Genomic DNA, 27,351 nt, shown 5'->3' on the forward strand with positions numbered 1-27,351 from the left:
CGTTTTAATTGATTTAATCATCGTTCTCCGATTTTGACTCAAATGCCAGCCACATGGCAAACCTAACTGACTCTTGGGTCCTTGGCCCCCGGGCCCTGATGGTTATTGGCTGCCTTGAAACTAAGAAAGGTTAGAAACAAGACGGACAGCAATTGAGAGATAAGTTCAAGAGGCATGAGAGACAAGAGAGGGTCTTGCAAGTTACAAGTACCTACTCATAGCAACAGCAGGTTTCCAGCAATTTTTTACTTTTCTACTTCGGGCAATCCCACAAACCCCAACGCCACGTACGTATCATCTATTCGAATCAAACAAACAGACAAAACCCAGCCCAACCCCGTGACATCCATACCTGCACGCACGACGGAGCATAGAAGCCAGCCAAGATCCCCGCTAGAACCACTTTAGAACCAACTGAAACAAGCCTGAGCCTGGAGCCGGAGGTCTCTTTTCCTTCCTTCCCTCTCCCAACCACCCGGGAACGCGCGCCACCCATCCATGATTGATTCTAGGCTCAGCCTTGCCAATAGTAGGAGGGTAACTGCAGCGAGTGTCATCATCCCTGTCAGGTTCCCTTCCAAAGTTTTTTTTCTTCTTTTGGTCTTCCCGTCCTTCCTTTTTTTTTTTTTTCTTGTCTCCCGCGTGGCGGTCAGGGATCTTTCTTCTGGAGACGGCTTGTGGTGATAATGGTGGAGAAGGAGTTGATATGGGGCCGTCGGGCAAATGCAACTTGCAAGAAATGTAGTACTCCGTACTCCATATAACAGGTGGTGGTTCCATCCGTTCCGTCTGTCTCTATATGCCTTCTAGAATAATGCTATAGCTAAGGTGCGTATGCGCAGTAACTTAAGGCAAGCGGAACCGGAACCACGCATACTATGCCTACCGCCGGAACCTGCTTACGGGCTGGGGCTCGCCTTGCCCGCTGTCACTCATGCAGGAGGAAGGACCATGATCGTCCATAACGGCGAGAGTAGAAGAAAGAGAAGAAGAAGCAATCGATCCTCCTTCCTTGCTGTCTTCTTCTCCCTCTTGTTATCGAGACCCGACGAGCTGACGTGGTTCGGATGAATCCCTTTCCATGCTCCTCCGCCCCGCCTACACCGGTAGAATTGGGGATTAGCTGCATCGTTGATGGGCGAAAGAGCCAGTCGACCAGAAAATCTGATGAATCCTCGTCTCCTACCTCCTTGATACATTATTATACATAGCAACTTTCATACACTTCGTAGGGACAAAGTGATTATGTAACAGCGACAGGAAAGGGCGTGGTGGGGTGCTGGTGGGTACGCAAGTTTCAACGCTAGAATGAAAAAGCAGTTGCGGCCCAGAAAGCGCCCTTACCGCACTTTCCAGTCGGGTTCTGTTGATCCACAATTTGTCCTAGAAACTAGAGAGAAAAACCCGCCCCAGTTTTGGACCCAGTCCATCTTTTGTGTCTTCTCTTCCCAAAGCAGTAACGAGGCGATTACGCCATTCTAAGGGCCCTCGCTCATGGCTCACCGCTTCGTGAGGGAGAGGGAAATTGAGAGGAAATGTGGAGAGGGACCTCAAGACCTGGAACAGGTCACAAGATACGATAGATGATCCGACCTTGGTTATATGTACAGTACATTATAGGTAGTCAGTCCAATTCTATGCCTGTGCTCCCCGGATGATGTTTCTGAATTGTGTCCTGTAAATGGATCGGGTGTTCACAGTCGCATACACGTTACGTAGAAGGCAACCACATACATTACATAGTCCGGTTTTCTGGTTCGAAATCACATCATTTATCGGAGTCGGTGTGGTATGGGGTTATCGTTACTGCCTAATTGACTCATGACAGGGCAGTTCACATTGCTGTTGAGGAGAAGAGGCTTCTGACTTACCTGTAGCTAGCCGGCCGGGGGCTTCTGTCAGATGCGATCCTGCTGCGATCAGACCTTCCAGCTCGATATAGCTCCGTCGCATTAGCCTTCCCCAAATGAGCCTCATGTATTGGAAAGGAACAGCAGGATTTAGTCTGTGGTTTCAGCTCGTATGGACTTGGCCCAAGGCTGCGTGCCGAGTTCGTCCGAGCTGGGGTGAGATTTGCGCCCCCGGCCGGACGGTTTGAGGTATTCCAGCCTGGTGGTTAGAATAGACGAGACTACGACAGAGAGAGTGCACCACGATTGGATCAACTCTCCTTAGTGGCTTCTTAGTAGGACTCAGGATCCCGGTTATGCTGGAGGGAAAGAGTGCGTTTCCCAACAGTTCCATTGACAAGCGTGCTGTGTGTGATGGTATGGGCCGGGTAGTGGATCGGAAGAATGAACCTTTGATAACAGGATGTGATATATAACAAGGGGACGATCCTTGATATGTATGTCATAAGTTAAGTTAACTAGCTGTACGTACTCCCGTTGACAGATGCGATGGGGAACAAGAACGTACGACACTGGAGTCGCGGCGCTAAGGTGAGCTTCTGCGGACCGGCTGGATGCCTGTATGTAATACGGGTGGATAGTAAGTATGTACTCCGTAAAAGCAATCTGAACGGGTGCCCGGTTGACAGAAAGGGCTACGCCAATGATTGTAAGAGGACAATCACGGCAATTGCCTGAGAATTGAGGATTCAGAGCATCGATGATCAAGTATCGTAAGTTGAATGCCCGTTGTTTATTAATCGCAATTCAGCTTCACGAAGAGACCAATCAGCGGGCGACAACAGCCAAGCCCGTCTGAGCAACACACACTAAACCCAACCCAGCCGCCAGCTCTTCTCCACGTGTGTCCACGTGGAACCAACATGGGTCTCGGCTAGGACACCAAAGAAGAAGAAGACTCTTGGAAGAGTCATGGAAGAGCGGGAGACACCCATCAAACCATCATAGGCAACGAGGAGCATCATCATTCGATGTTAGATAATCCCAGAGATCCTGGCGGGATCGTGAATACGAGCGTCGAGCCAGCTGGCCGGACACAGCCACACGGGAAGAAACCCTTCTCCACTGTCTGTTGCTCGTTTCCTTTTGATTTGATCTGGTTGACCACAGAAACACAGATTATCATTGAGGCAGATTCGGCGTGAAATCGATTCCATCCGATCACGCTTTGTCGCCTCGAGATACACTTCTCACATGCAGCACATCAAATAGTGAGGAGGAGCCACAGAACTTTAGCCCGCGTACTGTACATGGTGATGGATCACATCCCCCCAGATAAGGAATTGTTGGCCTGAGGCTCCACTAAACACACAAGTATTGATCGGCATCAGGGAAAGTGCTTGGTTCGCTTGGTCCTGTTCAAGACAACAAGGTTTGGGCTTGAGCGGATACCCACGTGGGAATGGAGAGCATCTTACGAAGCAGAGGACCAACAGTTCTGTGAGGTGCCCCTACAGCTCTGATAGCGCTGTCAACAGGATAAATAAACATCAATGGATCACCATCCACGAGGATCATAACAGAGTCATTGGAGCCAATATAAAGGGAGGAGGGAAAGAGTAGAGATAAGAAGCCTAGAGGGTGGAGGCGCGGACGGAAGGAGGAGATCAGCCCAAATTCAACCACCCCCAAAAGGCACTGCAACGACGGCAAGAACACTTCCTCGACTGCTAGTATTCTACCTATCTTGGTAATTTGTCCATGGCCCAAAATCATGCCAAGCCGAGTAGCTGGATGGGTCGTGGTCTGGTTTGGGGGTGGGGAAATACCGACAAGGTACTCCGTATATACGCATGAGTATTCTGTCTGTATGTGGTAGGGTATGTAATCCTCACTCATTATTCATTCTTAGCAGCAACAGCAGCAGGTGCAGTCAGTGGCTTCTAGCAACGTACTGTTCGGTCCTAGTGGCACACTAGTCTATAGTGGGCAAGAGTTCTACTGCGAGTGTTCGTGACGAGCCGCTCTGAATGGCTGCTATCGCCTGGGGGATTTCCCGGCTCGAAGCTAATGACTCAATAAATGACGATCGATACTGGATTCTGCCGTAATGGCTGTACAGGGCAGTACTGTACCTACCCAGAGAGTAATCCTTCAGAACCACCCGAAAGGGAAGGCAAACGGAGTTGAAGCCCCCCCCCCTCCGCTGATGATGCATCTACATCAACCATCTTCGCGCAGTAGTTGTGATACAGTTTGTGGATAGGTACATCACCCGAAGTGTATGATGGAGGGAAACATATCAGCCTGTTCTCAGGCTGCAACGCAAAGAAGACAGCTCCCGTTCTAGGTTGAGTTAGGAAACCATCCAGGCGAGGCCCGGGAAATTGATCTCATCGAGACTCCTCGTCATATGATAAGAGATACCACGGAAGTTTGATGACGATCGGTAGGGCGCCAGCAATTAGGAGGAATCTTGCATCTATTAGTATCTACACCAGTATATGTGCATGCATATCCTCGTTGACACCTACTGATCGATCTGAAGCCAATTGTCCCCGGAATTAGTGTACATGCCTGGGACTCTCAGAAACTGGGGATATCTATGTGAAACCGATGATCATCCGACGTTGCTTCCCAGCGCTTGAGCTGAAGGTCGAAAGGCGGGTAGCGGGTATTCGAACTGTATGGTACGTGACTGGTAACTTAATTGCTGGGAGAGGGTCATCCATGAGCTGGCCATCATACGGACGGAGGACTCCGACTCCGATTGACTGTCTCTCATGGCCCCGAGGGGAGGGGAAGCATTCAAGGATCCTCCTTGCAGCAGTGTCATCACCACCACCATTTGGAGTGATAATGAGGAATGGGAACCGGGGTAACAAACCCTGCGCAGTCTCTTTGCCATCTAATTATTCCATTGCTAGCTGTGTCTGTAATGAAGCATAAAAAAATACCACAGCAGTAAGCAATCGGTGGTATTGCTTTTTCCGGCGACTGCCGTCACAGCGGGTAGGTAAGGTATGTGAAAGACTGGTACTGGACGGGTTCAGGACGACGGACTCTGCAGGGAAGGGCGGCGGAGGAGGTGGACTGGCTGGCTCACTTTCTGATCGCCCCAAAGGACGATCCATCCACCTTTGCCCTTGGCCCACGTTGTCTGGTGCATGAAACCGTCCGCGTGCACAGTGGGTCAAAGACTGACAGGCCTGATTCTTCACACCCCTGGGCCTGGGGTCCTTCTTGCCCATTCTTCTCTTGCGTGCGCCATCTCGCTATTCTTCTGCTGCTGTTGCTGCGCTGCTAAGGTTACAACTACCAACTACTAACTAAAGTACGTACTGTAGTTAACTACTTACCTTAGCAGTTACTAACTCCTTACTACTTCCTACTAACTACGCTTACTCTCACTTTTACTCTTTTACCCTTCTTCTTCCCTGTTTTCTCTGCTCACTTCTTTACTCTTCTTCTCCTCCTCTCTCTTTGAACTGTAAGGGACCTATCAGTCACATTCACTTTTTTCCTTGTACTCCTTTCCCACTTTGAAAAGTGAGTAATGTTTTGACTGCTGGTACTGATACCTGCCTAAAAGCCAAGCCATTGATTTCCTAAAAGAATCGAAAAGATCAGAAACAAGAAAAAAGAAAAGATCTTGAAATTTATCTTTCGAAGATTTGGCATTTTTGTTTCATGAATTTATTTAAAAAAAAATCTCCTTGGAGAAAATAATAATATTCTGTTTTCTCTTCCTTATTCAGAAGAGAAGCCACACCCACACCCCTCCACCTTTTCTTTCCTCACTCACACACACACACTTCTTCTCTCCCACCCTCCCCCCTTCTTTTTGCCCTTGACCCTCTTTTTTCCTCCCTTTCCTTTTCCATTCCTTTTTTCCATTCTTTTTTTTTTTGTTAATTTTTTTTCCTGATTTTTTTTTCTCTCCTGCTCCAACCTTACATAGATACATACAACCCCCTCCCCCTCTTCTTCTCCTCCCACTCGCCTGGTTCGCACTATTCAATGCCAACCATATCCTCCGTCCCTTTCAACCAAGGCTCTCCTCCTCCTTCCTCACACCTTCATTACCCTCAGCCTTCCCGATCTTCTGCCGTACCTATTCCGGTTCCCTCCTCCCCGGACCACAATCGCACTTCCTCCTTTACTTCTGCTGCTTCTGCTGCTGCTCTTCAGAACTCCGCGCCCGCCGCAGTTCCCGCCCATTCCCATTCCGCCACCACAACCACCAGCACAACTTCCTCCGCCGCTGCCTCGTCTTCCGTCACCAACCCCTTCTCAACAGGTTTCACTGGCTCGGTAATCGGATCAATTTCTCGTCGCAATCGTCGCTCATTTGCTGCGTTGGCCCGAGAGAAGACTTCCAGTGCTCTCGCCAATTTATCTGCCATCGGAGGCCCCAATTATCCGCTTAGGCCTTCTGCATCTTCTGGAAGTCTTTCCAAGCACTCGCGCAAGGCTTCGCAGGTCAGCATCAGTGAACTGCCTGGTGCTACACCTTTGACCCCGCCATTGTCGGATAGCAGTGCTAGCAGCGAACAATCCAGCCCTGCGCCCATTGATTCCGTCACCAACCGCGTTTTCCCCGCTGTGACTGATCAGGCGACGACTTCCGTCGATAGACGACGTCACACTATCCAGCGTATCCCTTCCCCCCTCCAGCAATTACCGGAGATTGAAAGTCCCGAACCTCCCGCCAAAATGCATCAGACATCTTCGAGACTGTTGCGTATGACGGAGGATGATCGTCCGTTCACCAAGGTAAGCTTTCTTGCAGAATGCGCGCTAAGTGGTTGACAGAGCGTTCAAGCAATTGACCAAGAGATTAACCGGCAATCTTTGCAGGATTTCATGGACTTGTTCTCGACCCTGATGGTCAGTTTGAAGTTGGATTCGCATCGGGTACGATTCACCAAATATGATCACTCGTTTACTTCAGAAGAGGCCATCAACAACCTGGGATCTCTCAAATTTTCCCAATCCAACCGCATGCCAGACCCCAAGGACCCCTCCCGTATCGTGACTACCACCACAACCACCACATTCTCCATGGCAAAGGAAATGGCTCGCTCAGTATGTCAGCGCTTCGTGGACGCTCGCTTCATTGAGTCTGTAGACGGAAAGGCATCGCAGTTGTTCCCTCTCAAGGGCGCATTGTACCAGCTCACACCCAAGGGCATCAACATCCTCCAGAGATTCTGTCAGCGCAATGGTATCACTGCGCGCCATGTGATCGATGTTCTGGAATCGCCGCGCAACACAATGCAACTTGTCAACCTGGAGCGCGATTCCGAGACCGACAAGCTGTCCCACGATCGAGCGACCATCGAAGTGATTTTCCGCCGGTTCGCTGGGCAGGATGGCCCTAATGTCAAGAGCAGCATTTCGACCTCCGATTCCGATTCATTGAGTGACTATTCGAACGGATTGGTGGGCGTGAAGATGGCCAAGGAGCGCAAGATCAAGGACAAGATTGTTTCCAACACTTTTACAGGAAAGGCAGCGGTCGACTGGTTGATGGATTGTTCGACGACAATTGAGCGTCGGGAAACCGTCCTCATTGCCGAGCTTTTCGTCAAGTACGGTTTAATCATGATGCTGCAAGAAGACCAGTTCATCACTCTGCCCGACGACTCGATAGCCACTTTTCAACCTTCCAAGAATGCCATCTATGGAATCACCGAACGGGGTCAGAGGGTATGTGGCTGGATTGCACGGGACAAGGCTCGTGACACTTCGATGTACGACAGTCGGGGTATCCCACGAGACTCGAACAACGCCCGGTTGAACCACATTCTACACGATCCAGCTCTACGACTCCTTTTCCGCGAATTCCTGCGCTTTTCACTCTGCGAAGAAAACCTGTCTTTCTACCTCGACGTGTCCGAGTTTACGTCGGCTTACCACAAGGCGGAGAAGGTCGGCACATTCCGGAGGCCGGACTCGGTACGGGAGACTTTGGCTGCGGCATACGGTAAGCTATTTCTCGGAGACAGGTCTTTCTTGATTGATGATACTAATCTGTGCAGGTCTGTACAACGCGTTCTTGGCCCCTGGCTCGCCTTGTGAGCTGAACATTGATCACGCCCTGCGCAACAGCCTTGCCAGCCGCATGACCAAGGCCGTGGGTGACGACGAGTCCATGCTCAAGAGTCTTCAAGAGGTGGTACATTTGTTCGAAATGGCTCAAACGTCGGTTTTCAAGTTGATGTCAAGTGTAAGTTCACACCGGAAACGATACTTATTCTTCACCAATCAATTCTAACATTCCGTAGGACTCGGTTCCCAAGTTCCTTCGCGATCCCAAGTGTGCTAGTATCCTTCAGGAGCACGATGTGGACTTGATTGGTGCCCCGCGGTCTTACTCTCCAACTCCGGCTCCGGTACCGGAGCGTTCGGCAAGCCGCTCGGCGCGCCCATGAGTCGAACCTTGAAAATGGACCAACGTGGGGCTACACTAATCACTACCTCATCATTGGGATCAACACCAGCTTGTATTGGAATATCTCCAAGCGAGGAATCCACCGAGACCTTGAAGTCTAGTGTGCTCCGAGACACCGCCAGACCTTATGAATTCTGAGTCGGCGCGGTCTAGCGCGACGTTGACCGACCAGCAAAAGTGACTCCTGTTGTACTTGGGGTCTGCTTCCGAACATTTGACTTGACACGACATGATTACACGTTATGCGTCTCCGACTTTTCTTTACTTCACTGCATGAGAGCCTGTGTCCAATTCAGAATGGACGTGGAGAGTTCTTCTTTGGCAACCAGATCACTCGAAATGATTCGTTCATCACGAACGATGAGTGGAAAAAAATGTTTTTACGATCAATGGATCATGTGATAGATGCTGGGACCCGAATTTCTGTTCTCTTAATCAAATTTCCTTTGTCTTTGTTTCCTTTACCCCTTTTTATGTTTTTTTTTCTGTCGGACTTGAAGAAGGGAAGGCTGAAACACACCGCTAGTATTCCAGCATTCCAGCATTAGAGAGGCGTTTTTTACCCCCATATTTCTTCTTTTCTCAGGCATCGATGCATTTTCGTGCACACTTCTTTTTCTACTTGGTGATAAATCTGATTGATTGACTGACTTATTGATTTATGTGTGTGTATGCCGCCATATGTCCTTTTCCCTTTACTTTGATAATTTGTGCAGTTGAGTTTGACTTGACCTATTTTTTGCCTGCATCATCGATAGCATATCTGATCTGCATTTTCATGGGTTAACTTTTTGTTTTCTGCGCCATATCCAGCGAGTGAGTTATGTGTGTGTATGTACATGTGTGCCATGTTCTGATTCAAGTCTGGGCCTGAGACCCAAGAACTTCTATTGAATAACAATTCATTACTATTTATTCTTGATTTTTCTTGTAGTTCACCTTGCGCTCCTCGATATGAACCCATAATAATTCAAGAATCATTCTAAGATGAAATCATTCGTGAGCATCACCAACCGTTATGAACAACCACCCTCGTCAAAGTAAAGAAGAACCAACAGTAAGAACCAACGGTAGCACACCCATTCCCCTCCAACGCGGAACCGACATCCATGTAGGATAAAGGAATAAGGCGATGGCGATGGGAGGGAAAAGAAGGACGTTGGAAGAAAACCAAGTACCGCACATACATCCATGAATAAAAGCAACAAACACCACATGCCACATGGCCAGCACGTGGTTTTCCTCTGCACGAGGGTGCAGGGGGAGGGGAGGGAAGGGGGGGGGGGGACCGCACAAGGCAGGGGGACGCACAGGGGGGCGTGACCGATTCACCTCTTTGAATATTAGTACAGTACTTTGTTTTGGTTCGGTTATGGTTGTGGTTGTACCCTCTTTCTGCGCCTTCACATGACCCTCCGCGACGATGATGATATTTGGTTTTCTTTGAGGGGAGATGGTGCTACCTTACCGACATTGTATACTGGCGCTGGGACACGGACATGAGTCAACCATTTTAGTTGATCAGAGGTTGGAGGGGGGGAATCGTCACCTTTGTGCAAGAGGCGAGGCGCCTGCTTAGTCAGCTATCCCATCCCGTGTTATGCTCGCTTACGCTGCTGCTCTGCTGTGCCGAGGGGTAACTAAAACTAAGTGTGTCTTCCCTTGACAGGCGGGGGGAGAGACCCATGGTGAGGTGTTTGTTGCGTGAGAAGTGTCACGGAGCGCAATGTGTACTGACTTCTGCCGCAGAGCTCAAGGGGGTATGGTATACCCATACCCTTGGTGGATTTGGGAGGAATGGTCTGAGATCAGAGGGTGGGAGTATGTATGAGAGAGACAGACCCCCTTGACTTCGCAAATTCAAATTCGATGATCGAGAATCGGGGATTGTACTCGCCGTACTCGACAGAAACCCTTCAGATATCATGATCTGGGCGGTGACAAACTTGTGTGCTCCATGCTGGGATCTGGGGTCGGATAGATGTCTAGTGCCACCGGGCAGCGTGGGATAGCATAGAATCCCTGAGTTTCTATTCATGCTGAAATGTAAACAGGTAAGGTAGGGTGAAGGGTACAGTAACAGCACAGTCAATGTCCAGAAGACTGACTACAGGAAACCAGGAAGTTGGGGTCGCGAGCCAGAAAACAACAAGAAACGCCCCAAGCCCAAAAAGTAGATATTACCATTACGCCCTTCGTAGCATAATCCCAAGAATAGAAATAGTATCAGAGCTGGCAGATGAGAAAAGGGGGGGGGAGGGAAGAATACGGGTGTATGTATACACATCATCCAAGAAATTTGGATGTTGAAGGAGAGTGGAGGGGGAGTAGGTTGGGTGGATTTGTTTCAGATGGAGTTCTCTCGGTGAGGGTGGTGGTGGTGATGTGTGTTTGTGTGTGACAGGTGGCTGGATGGACGGCTTGTATAGATGAAGAGATGGCTGGAGACTTGACTCATGACTCGAGTCAGTGACTGGACTGAACTCACAGGGTTGGAGGATCTCCTTCAACCCGAGACATCATCAGACAACTCCTCCAAAACGAGTCAAGAGGAACAGGGTGAAACGTCCTTGGTTTCAAGATATCATTCTTCGCGCCTGTTCATCAGTCCATCAGTCCACCGATCCATCGGCGCAACTGCCCACCCCACACCAGCACATCCCACAATCGAGGGAACCCCCCTGAAGAAGATCGAGTGAAGATAATGTTCACTGACAGAACAACCGCCCCTCCCCCAAGCATATCCAGAAAGATACAACCGGCTACTTCAGGTTTACTTGCCCGCCCAGCCTCTCAGTCGCATGCCTTCCTCAATTGCGGACCAAATGCCCTCGACGACCTCGCGATCTCTCCACCGCCCGGACCCGTTCACCCCGCCCTTCTCGTCCCATCTCTCGACCGAGAAGCTCTGGACCCCACGACCCCAATTGCGGACCTCGCGCGGACTGTCCTCCCCGCGCCAGCCCACATAGACACCCGTGGCGTGTTTGAACAGCTCGGGCGGAGAAGACCACTTGTAAGATTTGAACTGCCAGGTTTGACCCGTGGTGAAGACGGCCACCAGGCGGTTCCAGTAATCCGGCCGGAAGTTGGCGGTGCTGTCCACCAGGATGAAGCGAGTGGGCTTGCGAGAGCCGGAGGAGGACGCGCTGGACCTGGAGTGAGGGAGAGGGGTATTAGAGGAGCTGCCTTGGATGCGCAGGGGTCGATTGATATAGAGAATGTTGCTGTTCGTCCCCGTCGCCAGCGTGGGGTGATCGGGCGGAATGAAGACGCCCTCCTCGAGGAATGAGCGCACATTGGACATGCGGATAAGAGACGATGCGGAAGGCGACAGCAGGATGATCGGATCCTGCGTCTTGGAGCTGCTCTTGCTGCTTCGGGGTTGCGAGAGACCGGCGGACGGCGCGGGCACCGGCACCATAGAAGAAGAGGAGGAGGAGGTCGGCTTGCTGCCAGGCTTGGTGACACCCGCGGGATATTGACCCGTTCGTGACGACCGGTTCCGACCCAAGATGGTTTCTGCGGTTTTGCGCACATGGGAAAAGTCCTGAACCCCCAAGAATGATTAGCATCTTATACGTAAACCCACCCACAGGGGACCTTCAGAGGGATTGAAACTCACCGTCGGCTTAATCCCCCTCAACACACTATTCCGATCCCCCATCTTCCTCTCCCCATTGTAAATCTCCTGTAGCCTCGGATCAATCACCTTGGCCGCCCGACTACCGTGCTGCTGAGCACCCCCGGACGCCGCAGCCGCAGCAGCCCCTCCCGTCGCACCAGCACCGCTCCCACTCGGCACCGTAGCAACACCCCCGGCCGCCCCCGAAGCAATATTGGCCGACGCCTGAGCCTGCGCACCAACGCTACTCTCCACGCCCGCAGCGGCAGCGGCAGCTGTAGCAGCAGCCATTGCCACGGCCGCGGCCGCCTTGGCAGCGGCCTCGCCTTCGAGAGGCTTGATGTACTCACTATCCTCGGACGCGCCCTCCAGCCACGTCAGGAGATCGAGTCGCTCGACGAACACCAGATTCTGGACCTTTTCTTCAGGCTGCTCGGGGTCATCCTTCCGCTTCTCCTTGAGGGCCTGGTTCAGCCCCTCCGCTTCGGCGATATACTCCGGGATCGCAACGTCCTTCTTCAGCCACGCGAAGAAGATACTGCGCAGGTCGACGGCCTCGCCTGTCGTGCTGGAGACGAAGCGCGTCGGGGTGTTGAGGGGGATGGTCTGGGGGCTGCTGCTGCTGCTGCTGCTCGGGGTATGCGGGAAGTACAGGTGGGTGGCTTTGGCGAGATCGAGGTCGGTTTCGGTGTCGGTGGGTGGGTGGGTCGGGGAGGAGGTTGTCGGTCGTGGGGGGTTGTTGGAGAGGAGGGATTGGCGGAGGGCGAGAAGGGGGTCTATGCTGGGTGATGAATTGGTGGCCATCGTGGGTGTCGGTCTCCCAATGGTCCTTCCGGGGAGTGTGATTTGTGGTGTGGTGTGTAGTGGTGTGTAGTTTATGAGGTCAAGAGGATGGGCGAGGTTAGCTGGAATTCACCGCAATATTGGAGCGAAGACCAGAGTTCCGAGTCAGGATTGAGGGAGATTGTCACCGCTCGGGGTGCTTGGGGAATTGAGGAGAAGAGGAAAAGGGGAGGTGTTACAGGGCAGCTTGGTGGTTGCAGGAAGCTTCAGTTGAGAGCGACTTCCTCGATGCGCGCGCGGACCACGTGATTTTATCCCCGGAAGTTGGTTGGGGCCTGGCCAACTGGCAGGCCCACTGCTGTCTCTCACTTTGTGAAGTATGAGTTACTCAGACTCTAGGTAGGTACAGTTTCATTTCCAAAACATAAACTAAGGTACTCAAGACTGCATATCACTCCCGAGTTTCCTCATCCAGCTCCAAAACCAGCTCCAACCTCCCAACAGAGCAGTGACTCCTGTGAACAAAATCACTGCTCCGTAATCAGTCGCATACCCCGTGCTCACTCCACCATGAACACTAGCAACAGGACCTCTCTGCATCAACTTCTCACTGAGCGGCCCGCTGATCACACTCCCAATCCCCCTACCCCCGGCCAAAAGCCCAAAGACCAGCCCCGTCTCCAACGAGGGCATCTCCCGCTTAATCTTCGCCAGGACTCCGGACCAGGTGGAACTGAACCCTCCGGCAAAGAAGCCGTAGGTGATCGAGAAAACCGTCAACAGGGCGAGCGCTGTAGGAGCCTGCAGATGCTCGGAGGAAGAAGACAGGTGGTTTGTGGCAGTGGCAGAAAGTCCCCAGAATAACAACACCGATAGCCCCGAGCCCATCGACGACAGCAGCATGATGTTGGAGACGGCGAAGCGGTCGCACATGGAGCCTAGAACGATGCCTCCAACGATGGAGGTGGCATTGAACAGAGCCAGAAGGAAGGTTCCGGTCGTTTCAGATAGCCCGGCTGCCGTTGTCGAGTAAGATGGGAGGTAGGTACTCGGGAGAAAGTATCCAAGACTCTGGATGATGTTTCCGAGCTCCAGTGTCCAGAACGTGAGCAACTTTAGGAACGCGAGGTTGAGAGGCTGAGGCGACGTGGACACCGCGGGAGGAACTCGGGGCTTGATGAAGGGAAGTGCTATCGAAGTCGTGAAAAGCTGTATCATGTTAGGTCAGACTAGGGCCTCAGAATTAGCATGGTTGGTGTTCTCCCCACCGTGATAACTGTCCAGGCTCGTAAGGTGGTTCTCGCTCCGTATCGATCCAGTGCAGCGCTTGTCAAGAAGGGCAAAGCCACGCCGCAGACGCTTTTGCCGGCCCACATGATGCCATATGCAAGGCCCTTGCGGCGAATGAACCACTGGTCGAGAAGGAGCGTTGTTGGGCTGAAGACGAGGCCGTTCCCCAGTCCACAGAGGATGCCTTGGGTGGCTATCAATTGCCAGACAGTATGGGCGAAGGATGACAGTAACGACCCTCCGACGCTGAGAACCAGGCCAACCGGAGCACAGTATCTCTGCATATGAGGGTAGCGGGTCAGGAGGGTAAAACTGATAGGCGATAACAGGTAAAGAATTCCCTACGCGACATCTTCATCAGGCGGTTCCATGGGTGATGCTGAGGGTTATACTCCTACCGTCGATGTGGTTCTCACAATCGCCAAACCTCCAGTGCCTCCTTCAAGTTCATCGTGAGTTTTGAAATATTCTTGGAAAAGACCGGAGACAAGGGAGAACCCTGCAGCAGAGAGCTCAGTAAACAGCTTCTTCCCATTCGAGAACGAAGCATACCCCACACTGGAAGTTGGATAAGACAGCAGGATGCTAGGGTCAGCCATGCTCCTCTGCCTTGGTCGACCGGTGGCAGCAACGGTTGTTCAAGTTCCATCGAAGCCCTCGATCGAATCTGATCGATAGAAGGTCTTCGATGTGATCGGGATTGAACATTCTCCAGTGTGTAGGAAGCCATGGAAATCAGGATGGAGCGAAGTTGGGGTAAATGACAAGGAAGTGAGGGAAGGAAAGGAAAGCAGAGGAATATACCCCGCAATGCTATCAATGAGGATCTGCAACAACAAACTTCATATACAAGACTCGTGACTCATTATTAATTCATGCAGGTTGGCTGCAATTAAGCAAAGAGACCCAACATCCATTGAAAGGAAATGCGCCTAAATCACCACACACAAGAGCCAAACCATCCACACCCTAAAAAAAACCTCCTCCATCACAGTCAATCGCAGCAGTCACAGCGGAATCCCCAACGTCTCCTTGATGTCCTCCCCTCTCAGCCACTTTTCCATGGCCTCGTACATGCCGCGGAACTTCTCATTATCCTCCATCGTCGGCAAGTCCAGCTTGATCTTATGGCCCAGCCGGGCCTGCGCCGCGCCCAGATACCGATACCCATAAGGGTACGGCGCCAATTCCTCCGCCGAAAATTCGGGGACATTCTTGCCGTCGACGGGCAGGATCTTGTCCTTCTCGTAGAACAGACGCTTGTAGTGCACCTTCCAGCCCGCCGGATCCTTCTGGCACCACATGATAAAGCGACAGTCGCATTCGACGTCACACTCCAACCCCTTGAAGTCGAAGCGCTGGGTGATGGTGGCCTTCATCTTGCCCACGGCGCGGCCGGTCGCCGGGTTGAGCTCGACGAGGGTGCCGTTCTCGCGGTGCATGATGTGGTCCCCATTGCGCCGGCCCTTCTTGGAGACTTCGATGAATTCATCGATGGGCATACCGCCGCTCCAGGCTACAGACCCAAGACAGATTAATTTTGCTGGACCGAACCGGAAAGGAAATGGAATGGAAGGGGGTGGAACGGACTTGTGAAGATGTACGCCTGCTCGGCGAAGCAGTTACGGTAATGGGCCCATTCGGAGGCGTCTCGATATATCGGCCAGCCTTTGAGAAGCTCGGTCACGCAGAGCCGATCGAGGATCTCGTTGGTGGTGCCATTGATGTGGCTGTGGATGGTGGGCTGGGGATCTTCGGCGGTGATGTTGACGACCATGGTGGATATATCGGTAGCTGGGGTTTTGTCTATCGCATTCGAACGATCAATCCCCAGAGATCACATCCCTATTTATGTAGATCTGCTTGTGATGGCTGTTGCCTTCTATTCTTGCCTCTCTGTCTTCCGATAAGCCTCGATTCGGCCCGCGTCATCATCTGAATCCGTCTCTTGATGTCATCCCATTGCATCAGGCAACCTCGGCCATGGTCGGTGGAGCTTGCGAGCCTGTGGTTCGCTGAGACTGTCTGGAGCCCAATTGCTGGATTACTAGGTACTGCACAGTATGGTTTTCTGAGGGTGTAGGCCGACCAATTCAGCACTTTGAGAGCGGCCATGGGGAGGCTGGCATGGAACGAACCCCGTACAATCTCTGCGATCTCAGCTTTGTATACATACGTACACTGTTAGCTTCGCCATAGACAGCGCCCATAGTCCTTGCACGATTTCTCACGAGATCGGGTCCATCCTCAGATATCATTCTTAGCAGCCGACAGACGTCATCAACTCCTTTTCTCCTCGTGTCAATGATAAGCGGGCCATGCCTCAACAGTCTGGCCAAGGACGGGGTGTCCAGGCGGAAAAAGTTTTTGCAGGATAGTCTAGACGTAACTGTAAGAGGATGGAATTAGTATTATCCGCCTCGTTGGCTGGTTGGCTGGTTGGCTGGTTGCCTGTTGCCTGGCTTCAATAATAATGAAGTGGTTGACAGGTGGATGCTCAGGAGTCGACTAGCAGGGAAAAGAGGCGATGTGCTGGAGCAAGGCAAAGGCAGCATCCACCCCGAGACCCTCAGGAACTGACCAAGCATATCTCGTACTGATAACTACAATAGCAACAACATGTGAAAGCAATCAAAGACGCTCTCATTCCTCATTAGCAACCCCAATTAAGAGTCGTCAGTCCCAATGTCCTGGGCACAAGTATTCCTAATAATAAAAGAGGAGAAAAAAAAAGATAAGAAGAGTGAAGAAAAAGAAATGGAAAAGAAAAGAACAAAAAGAGCAAAAAAATAGTGATAAAGACAATCGTGAAGCGAGTGCTGCAGATCATTGACCTAATAGTGTAGGTCGGCCTGAACCCATCCATGATATCCTTTGCCCATCCCAGTCCCAAAAGTATTTACCTATCCCGCTCCCATTCCAACACGCCTGATACGCCAGTTAGAAAACAGAAGGGCACCCATAGAACGCCCAATAATCCCATCCTTTACAGGTCGAAAGAAAATAGACATAAAATCAGCAAAAAAACATGGTTGCATAGCACAGCACAGTGACCCAGACAAGTGACAGGCCTGTCATCCAATGCCAATGCCCAATCATCATTGCGTCAGTGAAGACAAGTGAGAGGCAGGTGCAGGCCCAGGATAATCTTTCATCATATCTTGGGAGCGTCGATCATCACCCTTAATTGCTTCGATTTCCCCCGGTGAATTGCTATGCATGGGCATACTAGAAGTGACCGCCGTCTTATCACGAACCACGGGTCCTGACATGGCTGGGGTTGGTGGAAGCATCCCTGTGGCCTGGAGCTGAGTTTTCTCTACCGACGGCGTTGTCTTGGTTCCACGTCGAATCATGTAGTCTCCCAGGCTGAGCTTCTTTTTTACGGGGCTGGGAGCAACCACACTCGACGAAGCAAGGGCAGGCAATGTAGGTTGGGGAGGTGCATCTCCCGAAGGAGATAATAACGCCGACACAGGTGCAGACCCAGGGCTTGGGGCAGATGCTTTAGAGGTGATGGACGTGGGAGGAAGAGGGACATGAAGTTCGGGACGACGTTGGCTGACCGTTTTCAACGGTATTCGAGCATTGTGAGCGGCTGTTGACGGCCAGGGAGGTGGTAAAGGAGGCTTGACCATGCCTCGGTCTGTTGACGAGGCCTCGAGCGGTGCGGGATAAGCTTGCGAGAGCGATGAAAGAATAGGCGAATCCATGTCCTTCATATCCGCATCGTCTTTATCGCCTGACGCACTAGGGGTCGACGCTGTAAGTGAGAGACCCCCAGGGGGGCTCAGAGATGCAGGGGGCGAGTCCAGATGTCTGACTGGTTTTACTAAAGGTGACATAGATTGGCTGCTTTTTTCGAAGCGCAGACGATCAGAATAGCATCGTTTTAACAAACGTTGAGTTAATGGTACGAAGTTAGGTCGTCGAGGCGAAGGCGAAGAAGAGAACCCGTCGAAAGGAGCTTCAGGCTCGGTTTGAATTGCCGAGTCCACGTATTGAGGGCGCCCGAGTGGAGATTGGACAGAAGGCATGCTATGGCTGTTGGACATCTTCCGTGGAGAACCATGACGTCCACTAGGCAACGGCCCAGGCAGAGTACCAGCCGGTGGGGAGTGCGATTGACGCTCGCGACCATGACTTGACTGACCACTAGCTCGCTTTTTCCTTTTGTTGGTTGCTTGCTGATCCTGCTCTAATTGCTGAAACTTCTTCTCGGCTGCCGCGATTTTCCGCTTCTCGCGGGCAGAGAGCTCGGAGTTTCCCAGCAAGTAGTTTTCGGTCGGAGTCTGTAGCGTGGGAGTCAGATCGCGACTGCGAGTCTGTCCGCGCACAGAGCCTGACGCAGATCGACTGTCGGCTTGATCATCCTCATCTATAGCCTTGGTCGTTTCACTCCCAGCGCGACTGTTAGCGGTGGGGGAAATGGTTGGTTTTGTCCTAGGTCTCTTCCGTTTGAGGCCTGCCTGTTTCATGTTGGCGTCCAATAATCTGGGGTGTCGCCGGCGATCTACGCTGGCCAGCAAGCAGTTCGAGGATGGAACGCAAGCGCAGCCGCCAAAATGGGCGAGAACATTGCTAATGCAGATGGCGGCATTGTCTTGGACATTATCACTCGGTTCTTGCTTGACTAAACCATTGCTTGATTCGAACAGCTGAGGATCCAGATACCACATGGCAGTAATCTCGGCATCAGGGGCAATATCTTCTTTTGCAACAAAGCAGAAGTGATATTCTACCTGGTTCGTAATGTAAGTCTTCATCGTCACATTCGGACGGCAAGACCGCCGCACGTAGCGGAGAACACTTCCTTCATGGCGACTGTCGATATAGATCGGGAGCTGCGGATGAAAGAAGACAAAAGGCTCCGGATGACGGAGCTCCTGCCAGCGATTACTGGGATCAAGACAGTAATCCCGCAGCAGACCAATCTTACCTGTGATTTCCCCAACGATTTCGTCCTTTCCTACACGATCTTTGGTCTTGAGCACTTTCCAGGTCGGGTGTTGCCCCTCCAGTTCAATATTAGGTTCTGTGATAGACTCAGTTGACAGTGTGGGCCACCGCGACCGGTCAAGCGATGCCCCGGACCAAGTAAAGATATCCTGCGCGGACCGCCCGTTGGCAACTCGGGCCAAAGCGGTTGGTTCTGTTACCCAGGAAGCCAGATCTGCGGCCAAGGGAAGGTTGACAAACAAGTTGCTGTCCATACTCGCATAATCGTTATCATGATCATAGAGGTGCAAGAACTCGTGCGAATAGAGGGGGATGGCTGGACCAGCCGTCTTTATGGGGCTCATGGACGCTGCAGCCCGTTTCCGTGGATCAGGTGGAAAACCCGGAGCACCCGAGACAGAGCTAATGGACCCCGAAGCACGATGATTTGTCTTGACTTTCTTTGCAACGGGCTGATCGCGCACCGCGGATTCCGACCGATGGTGGAATCCATTTACCTGATCACCGTGTTCTTTGATCTTTTTCTTGTGGCTCTTGTTTCCAGATCGTTTGGTTTTCCGGTCACCGCCGTCATTCTGTTCCCTAAGACGTCTCTGCCGTTCAGTTGCACGCCGCCCATCCAGATGACGCGGCTCGCAATCGACACAGTTATGCACGTCGGGCACATCTCGACCATGGTAATAGCACTCTATATGCTGCCAAGTTTCGCACCCTTCACAGAAAACCGTGTTCCCATCGTCATCCTCAAAAGCGCAGATGCATTTGATGGTATACGGCTCCTCCTCTTCCGGGGCGATGGAGTCGGAAACGGTGCCGTTGACGCCGGGTGAGTGCAGCGGGACGGTGACCGGATAAGGGTCCGTGATGGGGTGCGTGATGGCGAGTGGGGAGGTATCTGTCATAATCCGACAGAGTACCCCCTCTCAGATTGAACAAGAGACACGCGGTGGTGGTTGTTCGGGTAGACGAACGGCTCGTAGTGGTATTGTATCACAGACCAACACGCATATCAACAACACGGACTGCTCTCCTGGCCTCAGCTATACACACACAACTATAAGCAGCAGCAGAAGGACCACTCCAAGGTGAAACCACTTGGGCGCAGAGGAACCTGTCCACGATGTCCCGATTCAACAGTAGCACGAACAACGACCCACAAAGCAGGACTCAGCTGCAAGCGACGGTAGACGATTTCGGCGCTAAAGGAGGGAAGGTAATTGGAAAGAAGGCCTCGGATCGAGTTTCGAAGGGAAAGGGTGTCGAAGAAAGCGTTAGTGATGTCGTGATTGTCGGTGGCGCGTGCGACCGTATGAACGCGAAAGGCTATCGATGATTGGGAGTCGACGACTATGGAAGGGCGGACGGATCACGAATCGCATGGAGAAGAGGCGAGAATTGGAACACACGGTCGAGAGATGGAGGCGAGGTGGTGAGGAGGTCCCGGTGAAGGTAATCGTCGTTTAGTAATAGTCGAGGGGGAGATGAGGATAAGACAAAAGGGGAGAGAAGAGTTAGTATGAAGAAGGTAATTAAGATGAGAGAAAGGTCAAAAGCAGAGTTCAGAAGGAATGAGACGGTGGATGAGTGAAAGGTAGTAGGTAAGAGGAAGGGAGATCGAGAGTGAAGAGGGAAGAGAGTGAGTGAGAGTGGATCGAGGGAGGGAGTGCAAGAGCAGCGAGCAAGAGAACGAGAGAGACACAGAGAGAGAGCGAGAGTGAGTGTGAGAGAGAGAGGCTAAAGCCACGGATGGGCCATCCAAGCGGCGCGTCGAAGACCCGGTCAGAAAAAGGAATGGCGTGGAATTTTTTCTCCCACCCGCTTCAAGGACTGGGGGTGGGAAAGTGTGTCAATGGTGACTTGGGGGGGGGGGTTGCTGGAGTAGGTGTCCTCGAACAGTGCCCTTTTTTTTTCGCTGTTCTTGCTTTTGCTTTTATTTTGATCCGCGATTTGGACCTCCTAGACTTGTCCTTTCTTAGTGTCCTTTTTTGTTGAGGGGGAGGGTCGATAATGATGGCAGACAGAAAGAGGGGGGAAGGGAAGAATTGATTTGTTAGTGATGAGTGGTGAGCATAACTTGGGTAAGGGACAGATCCGACGACGGACAGTCCGAGCAACGAACGAATTGCAAGCTGGAACGAGGGACAGGGAGGGAGGGGGGGAGGGATAGAGAAGGGGAGTTGTAGCCAAAACCCACCCATCCTTGGAGCCTTGGAGGGAAGCACAGGTTCAAGGTTGCTTGGGAGGGCGCGGCCGGAAACGAACCCACGTCGAGCCACGGGCAGACCAAGAAGCTCTCGAGTTCGAGTCTCTCTCCAGGCTGACTCTCGGCCTTTCTGCTCCCAGCCTGAGTTCTCAGGCCAAGATTCATGGTTGCCTGGAAGCGACCAAGGTGGAGAAATCCCGCTTTGTCGTTCCCGGTAGGAAAGAGTCCCACTAGTCTCAATCAGGGAAGAGACGGGTGCCGCGGGCGGGCGAGCCCCGTCTCTGACACAGCGCGGGGGGAAAGGAGGAAAATCATGTGAGAGGCAGGCAGAAAGAGGAATGGTGCCGGAGCATTGAACTCAGTAGATCAGCCCGGGAAGAGGAGAGGAGGAAGAAGGAACACGGGAAATGTGTATGATCCATATCTGAGATATGAGCAGAGAGTTCTGATGAAAGAGATGGGAAGGAGGGGGATTAGCCAGCGAGCTCGTCCGGCCATCTCTCCCACGAAATGAAGCACATAAACAAAAGGGATCTGGGCTGAAAGGGAACATATTGCGAGTGAAGGTGAAAAAGAAAAGAGGAAAGAGAGAAGGAAAGGGACGACGAAGCCCGAATGCACCTGAATGTGGATCATTTTAGCTGCTATCAACAGTAATGTCGGTCAACCTGCCCGTCGTAATTCAGGCCAACGACCGCCCTGGGACAACTCATGCATGCGTTGCCCATCATGGTTCGTGATGGGACTAAAATTGTCCCTGTAAACTGTAGACCTTGACCGGGGTGTCAACCCAGGAAGGATGAAGCTTTAGGTTGGTCAATAAGAAGAATGTGTTAGTCTTAATGGATGGTTAGCAGTAGAGCAAAGGCAAGTCATGAGCAAGACAGGATCAATCAAGTGCTTGGTCCTCAGTGCGGCAGGTGGTGGTGATGGTGGTGGTGGTGGTAAAGTTGGTACTCAAGGCGGCAAAGGGGACGAGCGGCTGCATGCTTGGTCGGGAGACCCGACCATGAACCATGGCAGGGAAGGTCCTCCTCGTAAGGGCAAGGTCAGTGAACAGAAGCAGAGATCAAAAAGCACTCCTATGTGCTAGCCTGACAGTCAATGATGAACAGGGCAGATAAATTCCCATCTATTGACAGGGCTGGGGTTGGTAGGCGTAGAGGTGTTAAAGTGAGTGAGTAGTGTGGTGATCGTAGTGGGAGAGGGCATGAGTACTTGACAAGAGCCAGGGTCCCATTCAATATTTGAATGGGCGGAAAGTCCCAGCAGCAAGGCTGTGTGGTCAGTCATAGGACTCAGGGTGGCGGTTGCAAAAAGAAAAGGGGAGAGGAAAAGGGAAGGGAAGTGCAATAATAAATGGAATGGTCTGTGAGCAGGGAAAATCGTAGGTGTGGAAAAAAATATCCTCTCATGACTGATAGATTACCCATACCCGGTGCGGTGGGTTGGTTTGCACCTGGGCTGGTATCAAGCGTTACCAGCTAGCCAGGCAGACAAGCATAGATGAGAGAAAAAGAGAGCGAGAGTGAGAGGGAGTGTGTCGGAAAGATGATTAAGATTGCTTTACACAGCCCAATTAGATCCTATAATACCTCTCTAGCCTTTGAATGTCATTGTTGAGGCATGTGCAATGGAGGTGAAGCCACTCTCTGATGGTTTGAGATAGCAGTCATGTTAGCAGACTCACAAGCTGACTGCAAAGAGGGGAGGAAGGACCTCATGACTTGCAGAATAATGCGATAGAGCAGAGCCAACTGACCTTAAAAGTAAGTCCGGAGAGCACTCAGCATCCGTAGCATCCCCGGTAAGAACAATTTCTAGCGTTGCAGTGACCATGGTGACTGAGCGGTGCTGTGTTGACAATAATTTACCAACCGTAGCGGGTAAAATACATTACCTGTAGGGGCTGACGGGTGAGTCTGTCCAGCCCGCGCGTGGCGAAACCACCGCTCCCCCAAGCTTACCCTACCGGCTTTATTGCCTCCCAACAAGCAGCTACGGACTTCCCTCTAAAGATATGATTTATCATCGGCGTCTCTGGATGTGGAAGACAAGTAGTAGATCAAGTTGGAAACTTCGATTCAAGAATACAAGTAGTACACAAAACAACCACAGGTAGTTATAGGTACTATATGACAAGCCCATTGCCCTTCTAAGAATACAAAATGAAAGAATGAATCCCAATGCCATACACAGTAGGATAAAGATAATACAAGGTATGAGGCGGAATGCCAAGTTCACCACTGCAGTAATGTCCTTCGATCAGCGTCATTGATACTCTCATGGACCCATTGTAGATCCGGCCTCGGCCTGGTGAGGAGGAGCATCCTTTCTTGACCGTGCCATCTCCCACCACACGCGCTGTCCAGATGATCGAGCAGAACCGGCGCGGGCTTTGTTCTGCGTCTGCTCGTCGGGAAGTGTGCGAAAAGAGGTGAACCCCTGCGTCAAGGAAGTCCGGAATCGATGGCTCAAGTAAAGCATCCAGAACATGGCAATGCTGGTGTATACGGGGACCGCATTGCGGATCTTCAGTCCCGACAGAGCAGGGGCTTCGTCCGCGGGTGGCGAGGGGAAGGCCATGAGGAGGCTGTTGGCAATAGGTAGCACGGCGCAACCCGCAATACCCAGGTACACCCCATAAGGTTGGATGCTGGACTGGTACACCTGCAGAAAGCCTTCGTCGGCTGTCTGTCGGCGGAATCGGATGTAGACGAGACAGGCACCGAGCCATGAGATGGAGCCAGACGTAGTGATGAAGTACAGCAATGAGTTGTGCACAGAGGAGCTGGACACCGACACCGACAGATACCCAAATACCGAGAACAAGGCGGAAGCAACAACGGCCACATACGGCACGCTCAGTCGGTTGCGGGCCGTGAACAGGGTGGGGGCATGGCCAGTCTCCGCCAAGGCACAGAGTGTGCGAGATGAATGATGGAGAAAAGAGCGTCCAGAAGCAACAGAAGAGATGCAAATCATCGCCCGAGCAAGTATAGATAGCGCGCGAATGCCAGTCTGATCGATACCAACGACGAAGGGTGAAGCTCCGGCCCCGAGGCCATCGTTCGTCAACAGAGGCTCGTCGAAGGGACTCATGAAGGTCATCATGAAGGCACTGACAGTGTAGAGCGTGAAGAGCAGAAGGCTTGAAAGCCGTGTCGACCGCAGGATGCTTGAAGGGTTCTCCACTTCACGACGCTCGACCTTCTGCACGATCAACTCCGGAACGAAGGAGAAGGCAATCACCGTGTAGAGAAGACACTGGAGGAAGCCCAGAGCGCGACCCCCGTTTCCGGGAACCAGGTACTCGCTAAACGGGCCAGGCTCATGCCAATAATGAAATCCTCGGATTGATGTGCCAGGAATACCTCGAATGGCCATGTAGATGGAGACAATCATGAATCCGACAGTGGTGAAGAGCTTCAAGCCGGTGAATATGATCTCGCTTCGCATAAATTCCCGTTCTGGAAGCATGTTGAAGAGGAAGATCGCAAGGGTGACTGCTGTGATCCGTATAGCAGCGGAGGGCGCCGGATCCCACTGACCGAGACTGACCATCGCGGTGGTAACTTCGAAAGGTACCATCATTGCCAGAGTATACCATCGTAAGTAAGCCAGGGAGAATCCGAGATGACCTGAGCTGTACTGATACCCATGGGTAATCAGGGTACCAAAGGGACGAGGCTGATGGGCTGCCACTTCAGCGACGGCGGTCGTCAGGCAATACATCAGAATGGAAAGGAAGACATATGAGCCAACGAGTGCTGCTGGACCACCGACGGCCAAGGCCTGACCGGCACCGATGAAGAGACCCGTTCCAAGAGTTGAGAGAATCATTGTGTATGGTGGGATCAATAATGATGGTGTGTATATACTGGTAAAGACTGGAAGAGAGGTATGCGTATGTATAGAAGAAGAATGCTGAAGAGGTGAAGAAGAAAAGAATTCGAGGAGGCGGGAGGTGGTTTTGAGTCGAGAGAAGAAAGGCGTTTGGCACCTTCCTCGTTCAGCGACGCCAACATACACCACCAACACGGAAAGACTGAGTCCGGACCTCGGAGATAGAAGGCAGGTACATGTGAGGTCCACGGTGCAGTGTGGGCTACAGGCTGTACGTAAGTTGCTATTACCTTCTGCGAACCTGGATCGGATGATAGAAGGAAAGTGCGTGGGAGGTGAGGTAGTCGAGGCCCAGATCCAGCTGGGCAAGTGTCAAGGAAGACCGACCACCAAGACTGCACCCGGAAAGGAATGTACTAGGTAGCGATGCATGGGTATCATTTCTACTACCTAGTAAAGGAATATAGCAGGAGTGCGAGATATTAAGCAGATATTAAGCAGATATTAAGCATATATTAAGCAGATATTAAGCAACGATCTATGGCCCCTACCAAGGTGCGATCCACACCAAACGCCTCTTGAGCATGAATAGGAAATTTGACCAGGAAGACAAAGACCTAATGGTAAAACATGGATAATAGAGAGTGCTGGAAACAAGATCATGTCCTCGCGACGCTGATATGGGTATACTTAGCGCCTGCAACCTGATAAATCTAATCGACAAATTCCAGCCAGGGAAGTAAATCACTGAGAAGCCATATCAGTTTCGGCATATTCGAGCCATTGCCCTGAAAGAGACTTCTTCCAGAAGCGCACAGCACCATCATCACCCGAGGAGATGAGGCAATCACCTAACAGATGTTAGACTTCCGGTCATAGTAACCGTGAGGGAGGGACTGTAGTACTTACCGGCGTAGGAAAAGCCCACTTGCCACACATCAAGGTGTTTGCTATCAATACAGGCGACTTCCTTGTACGAATGTTTGAAATTGGAATCATCTGTTGCCGCACGGTCGGATAGCGAGGCAGGGGCATGATTTGCCAGAGCTGATCCAATTCCCGACTGGGCTTGCGTGCGCACTGATAGCGACTGCGAAGCAGATCGAGAATGGCTGCCATTTTGTTTCTTGGTCCTGGTTTCGGACGGGAAGGTGTAGACTTCGAATACACGAATAAACCCGTCTTTGCACCCGCTTGCAACCAGATCGTATCCGCGAACCGAGCCATTGGCCCAGGAAATGTCTCGGACCAGACCACCATGGCCGCTTAGCTCGATTGCATGGTAAAAGCGTCGATTGGCATCGGTGCGGTACACTTTAACACTGTCCATAGCTGCCACCACTAGAGAAAGGCTTTTCCTGTCCCACGATGGCGAGACTGAATGGGTGATGTCCGTAGGGTCGTGGTGAAACTGGACCTTGAAGCTTGTTTCCTCCCCTCTCTGAGGCGCACTACAGACACGGAATTGATCCAAGGGCTGCCAATCGGCAAGGGTGTCCGGGCTAACAGGCTCCATGACCATTAGATAGCCGTCGCGCGTGATTACCGCGAGCCACGATTCAAGATCGATGTTGCGAAAGTCAATGGAGACGAACGGGTGGCGCTGCGGCGCTGTCATGCGAAAGATGGATCTGAAACGCCGGCCCGAGTTGAGAGGCTGCGTAACATCTTCTTGCCATATCTTGCATTTCATATCTTCCCCCACGCTGCCAATGTGCTGGCCAGTGAAAGGTCCATTCCAAGTCGCCTAAACAGCCTATCGTCAACACAAAGCAAGTTTCTGCGGTCGGTGTTAAGACAGCTTACATCGCGGATTTCCGCGTCATGGGCGCGCCATGTATCTACTAATCGCCATTCCCCGTCTTTCTGGTCCCAAACCTTCATGCGGTGGTCGGTCGAAGCCGTTAGGATGCGATTGCCATAGAAGTTGAATTTGGTCACTGACACCAAGTCACGATGACCGGCATCGAAATCCGCGAAACCCGACATGGATGTGGTATGCGAACCCGGGATTTCAACCCCAATTAGATGGGCGAAACAACCAGCCTCACAGCCACCGCCCTTGACACAGGATGAGACACGTCGACAGTCAGCTGGGAGCTGGAGGGGTAGTAATTCAGGGTTGGGGGGAGTTCTGCTGATGCTTTTTTTGGCCTATCCATGCGTCTCCGATAGCTCCCCTTCTCCAATTGTACCAGATAGGACATGCATGTGAAGCACTGGGATTGTTGGGATCGCAGCTGGTTTGTCACTCAGTCATCCATTCATTGATTACCTAACACATTTGTTATCTGATGCGCATGTGCCTGAGCCGCTCAGACCGCCTTCTTCAGGTCAC

General features: G+C 51.8%; 8 protein-coding genes across 8 annotated transcripts; 1 reads left to right on the top strand and 7 right to left on the bottom strand.

Annotated features, from left to right (window-relative positions):
* Positions 1-214: 214 nt before the first annotated feature.
* On the bottom strand, positions 215-1,276 carry BO95DRAFT_441800 (uncharacterized protein; the record flags this gene model as incomplete). The annotated part of the gene is made up of 1 exon (XM_025586269.1): positions 215-1,276. A coding segment is annotated over exon 1 (215 nt), but the record flags the coding sequence as incomplete, so codon positions are not given.
* Positions 1,277-5,870: 4,594 nt separating this feature from the next.
* flbA (developmental regulator FlbA) lies at positions 5,871-8,287 on the top strand (the record flags this gene model as incomplete). Its single annotated transcript, XM_025582481.1, has 4 exons — positions 5,871-6,626; positions 6,711-7,839; positions 7,895-8,082; positions 8,141-8,287. 4 exons carry the CDS (start codon positions 5,871-5,873, stop codon positions 8,285-8,287), a joined length of 2,220 nt encoding a protein of 739 aa, XP_025443386.1.
* Positions 8,288-10,860: 2,573 nt separating this feature from the next.
* On the bottom strand, positions 10,861-12,736 carry BO95DRAFT_494195 (CDC73 C-terminal domain-containing protein; the record flags this gene model as incomplete). The annotated part of the gene is made up of 3 exons (XM_025590782.1): positions 10,861-11,857; positions 11,933-12,043; positions 12,188-12,736. The coding sequence occupies 3 exons, from the start codon at positions 12,734-12,736 to the stop codon at positions 11,081-11,083; spliced, it is 1,437 nt and encodes a 478-aa protein (XP_025443387.1). The 3' UTR covers positions 10,861-11,080.
* Positions 12,737-13,153: 417 nt separating this feature from the next.
* Positions 13,154-14,735, bottom strand: BO95DRAFT_360342 (putative MFS monocarboxylate transporter; the record flags this gene model as incomplete). Its single annotated transcript, XM_025582478.1, has 4 exons — positions 13,154-13,924; positions 13,984-14,346; positions 14,404-14,504; positions 14,558-14,735. The coding sequence occupies 4 exons, from the start codon at positions 14,733-14,735 to the stop codon at positions 13,154-13,156; spliced, it is 1,413 nt and encodes a 470-aa protein (XP_025443388.1).
* A 277-nt stretch (positions 14,736-15,012) lies between these two features.
* On the bottom strand, positions 15,013-15,782 carry BO95DRAFT_452322 (nuclear transport factor 2 family protein; the record flags this gene model as incomplete). The annotated part of the gene is made up of 2 exons (XM_025588140.1): positions 15,013-15,521; positions 15,596-15,782. The coding sequence occupies 2 exons, from the start codon at positions 15,780-15,782 to the stop codon at positions 15,013-15,015; spliced, it is 696 nt and encodes a 231-aa protein (XP_025443389.1).
* A 1,205-nt stretch (positions 15,783-16,987) lies between these two features.
* Positions 16,988-20,325, bottom strand: BO95DRAFT_98018 (putative PHD finger and SET domain protein). The gene has a single exon (XM_025592357.1). It carries the CDS (start codon positions 19,864-19,866, stop codon positions 17,104-17,106), a length of 2,763 nt encoding a protein of 920 aa, XP_025443390.1. The 5' UTR covers positions 19,867-20,325; the 3' UTR covers positions 16,988-17,103.
* A 2,987-nt stretch (positions 20,326-23,312) lies between these two features.
* On the bottom strand, positions 23,313-25,277 carry BO95DRAFT_441808 (putative proline permease). Its single transcript, XM_025586270.1, has one exon. It carries the CDS (start codon positions 25,008-25,010, stop codon positions 23,451-23,453), a length of 1,560 nt encoding a protein of 519 aa, XP_025443391.1. The 5' UTR covers positions 25,011-25,277; the 3' UTR covers positions 23,313-23,450.
* A 233-nt stretch (positions 25,278-25,510) lies between these two features.
* Positions 25,511-27,218, bottom strand: BO95DRAFT_411392 (putative nuclear pore protein (SEH1)). The gene is made up of 3 exons (XM_025584209.1): positions 26,820-27,218; positions 25,923-26,760; positions 25,511-25,864 (listed from the first exon to the last, which is right to left on the bottom strand). Exons 1-3 carry the CDS (start codon positions 27,000-27,002, stop codon positions 25,758-25,760), a joined length of 1,128 nt encoding a protein of 375 aa, XP_025443392.1. The 5' UTR covers positions 27,003-27,218; the 3' UTR covers positions 25,511-25,757.
* Positions 27,219-27,351: the final 133 nt, after the last annotated feature.

This window comes from Aspergillus brunneoviolaceus (assembly GCF_003184695.1).
Source record: "Aspergillus brunneoviolaceus CBS 621.78 unplaced genomic scaffold BO95scaffold_25, whole genome shotgun sequence".
In the NCBI taxonomy this organism is placed as follows: domain Eukaryota; kingdom Fungi; phylum Ascomycota; class Eurotiomycetes; order Eurotiales; family Aspergillaceae; genus Aspergillus; species Aspergillus brunneoviolaceus.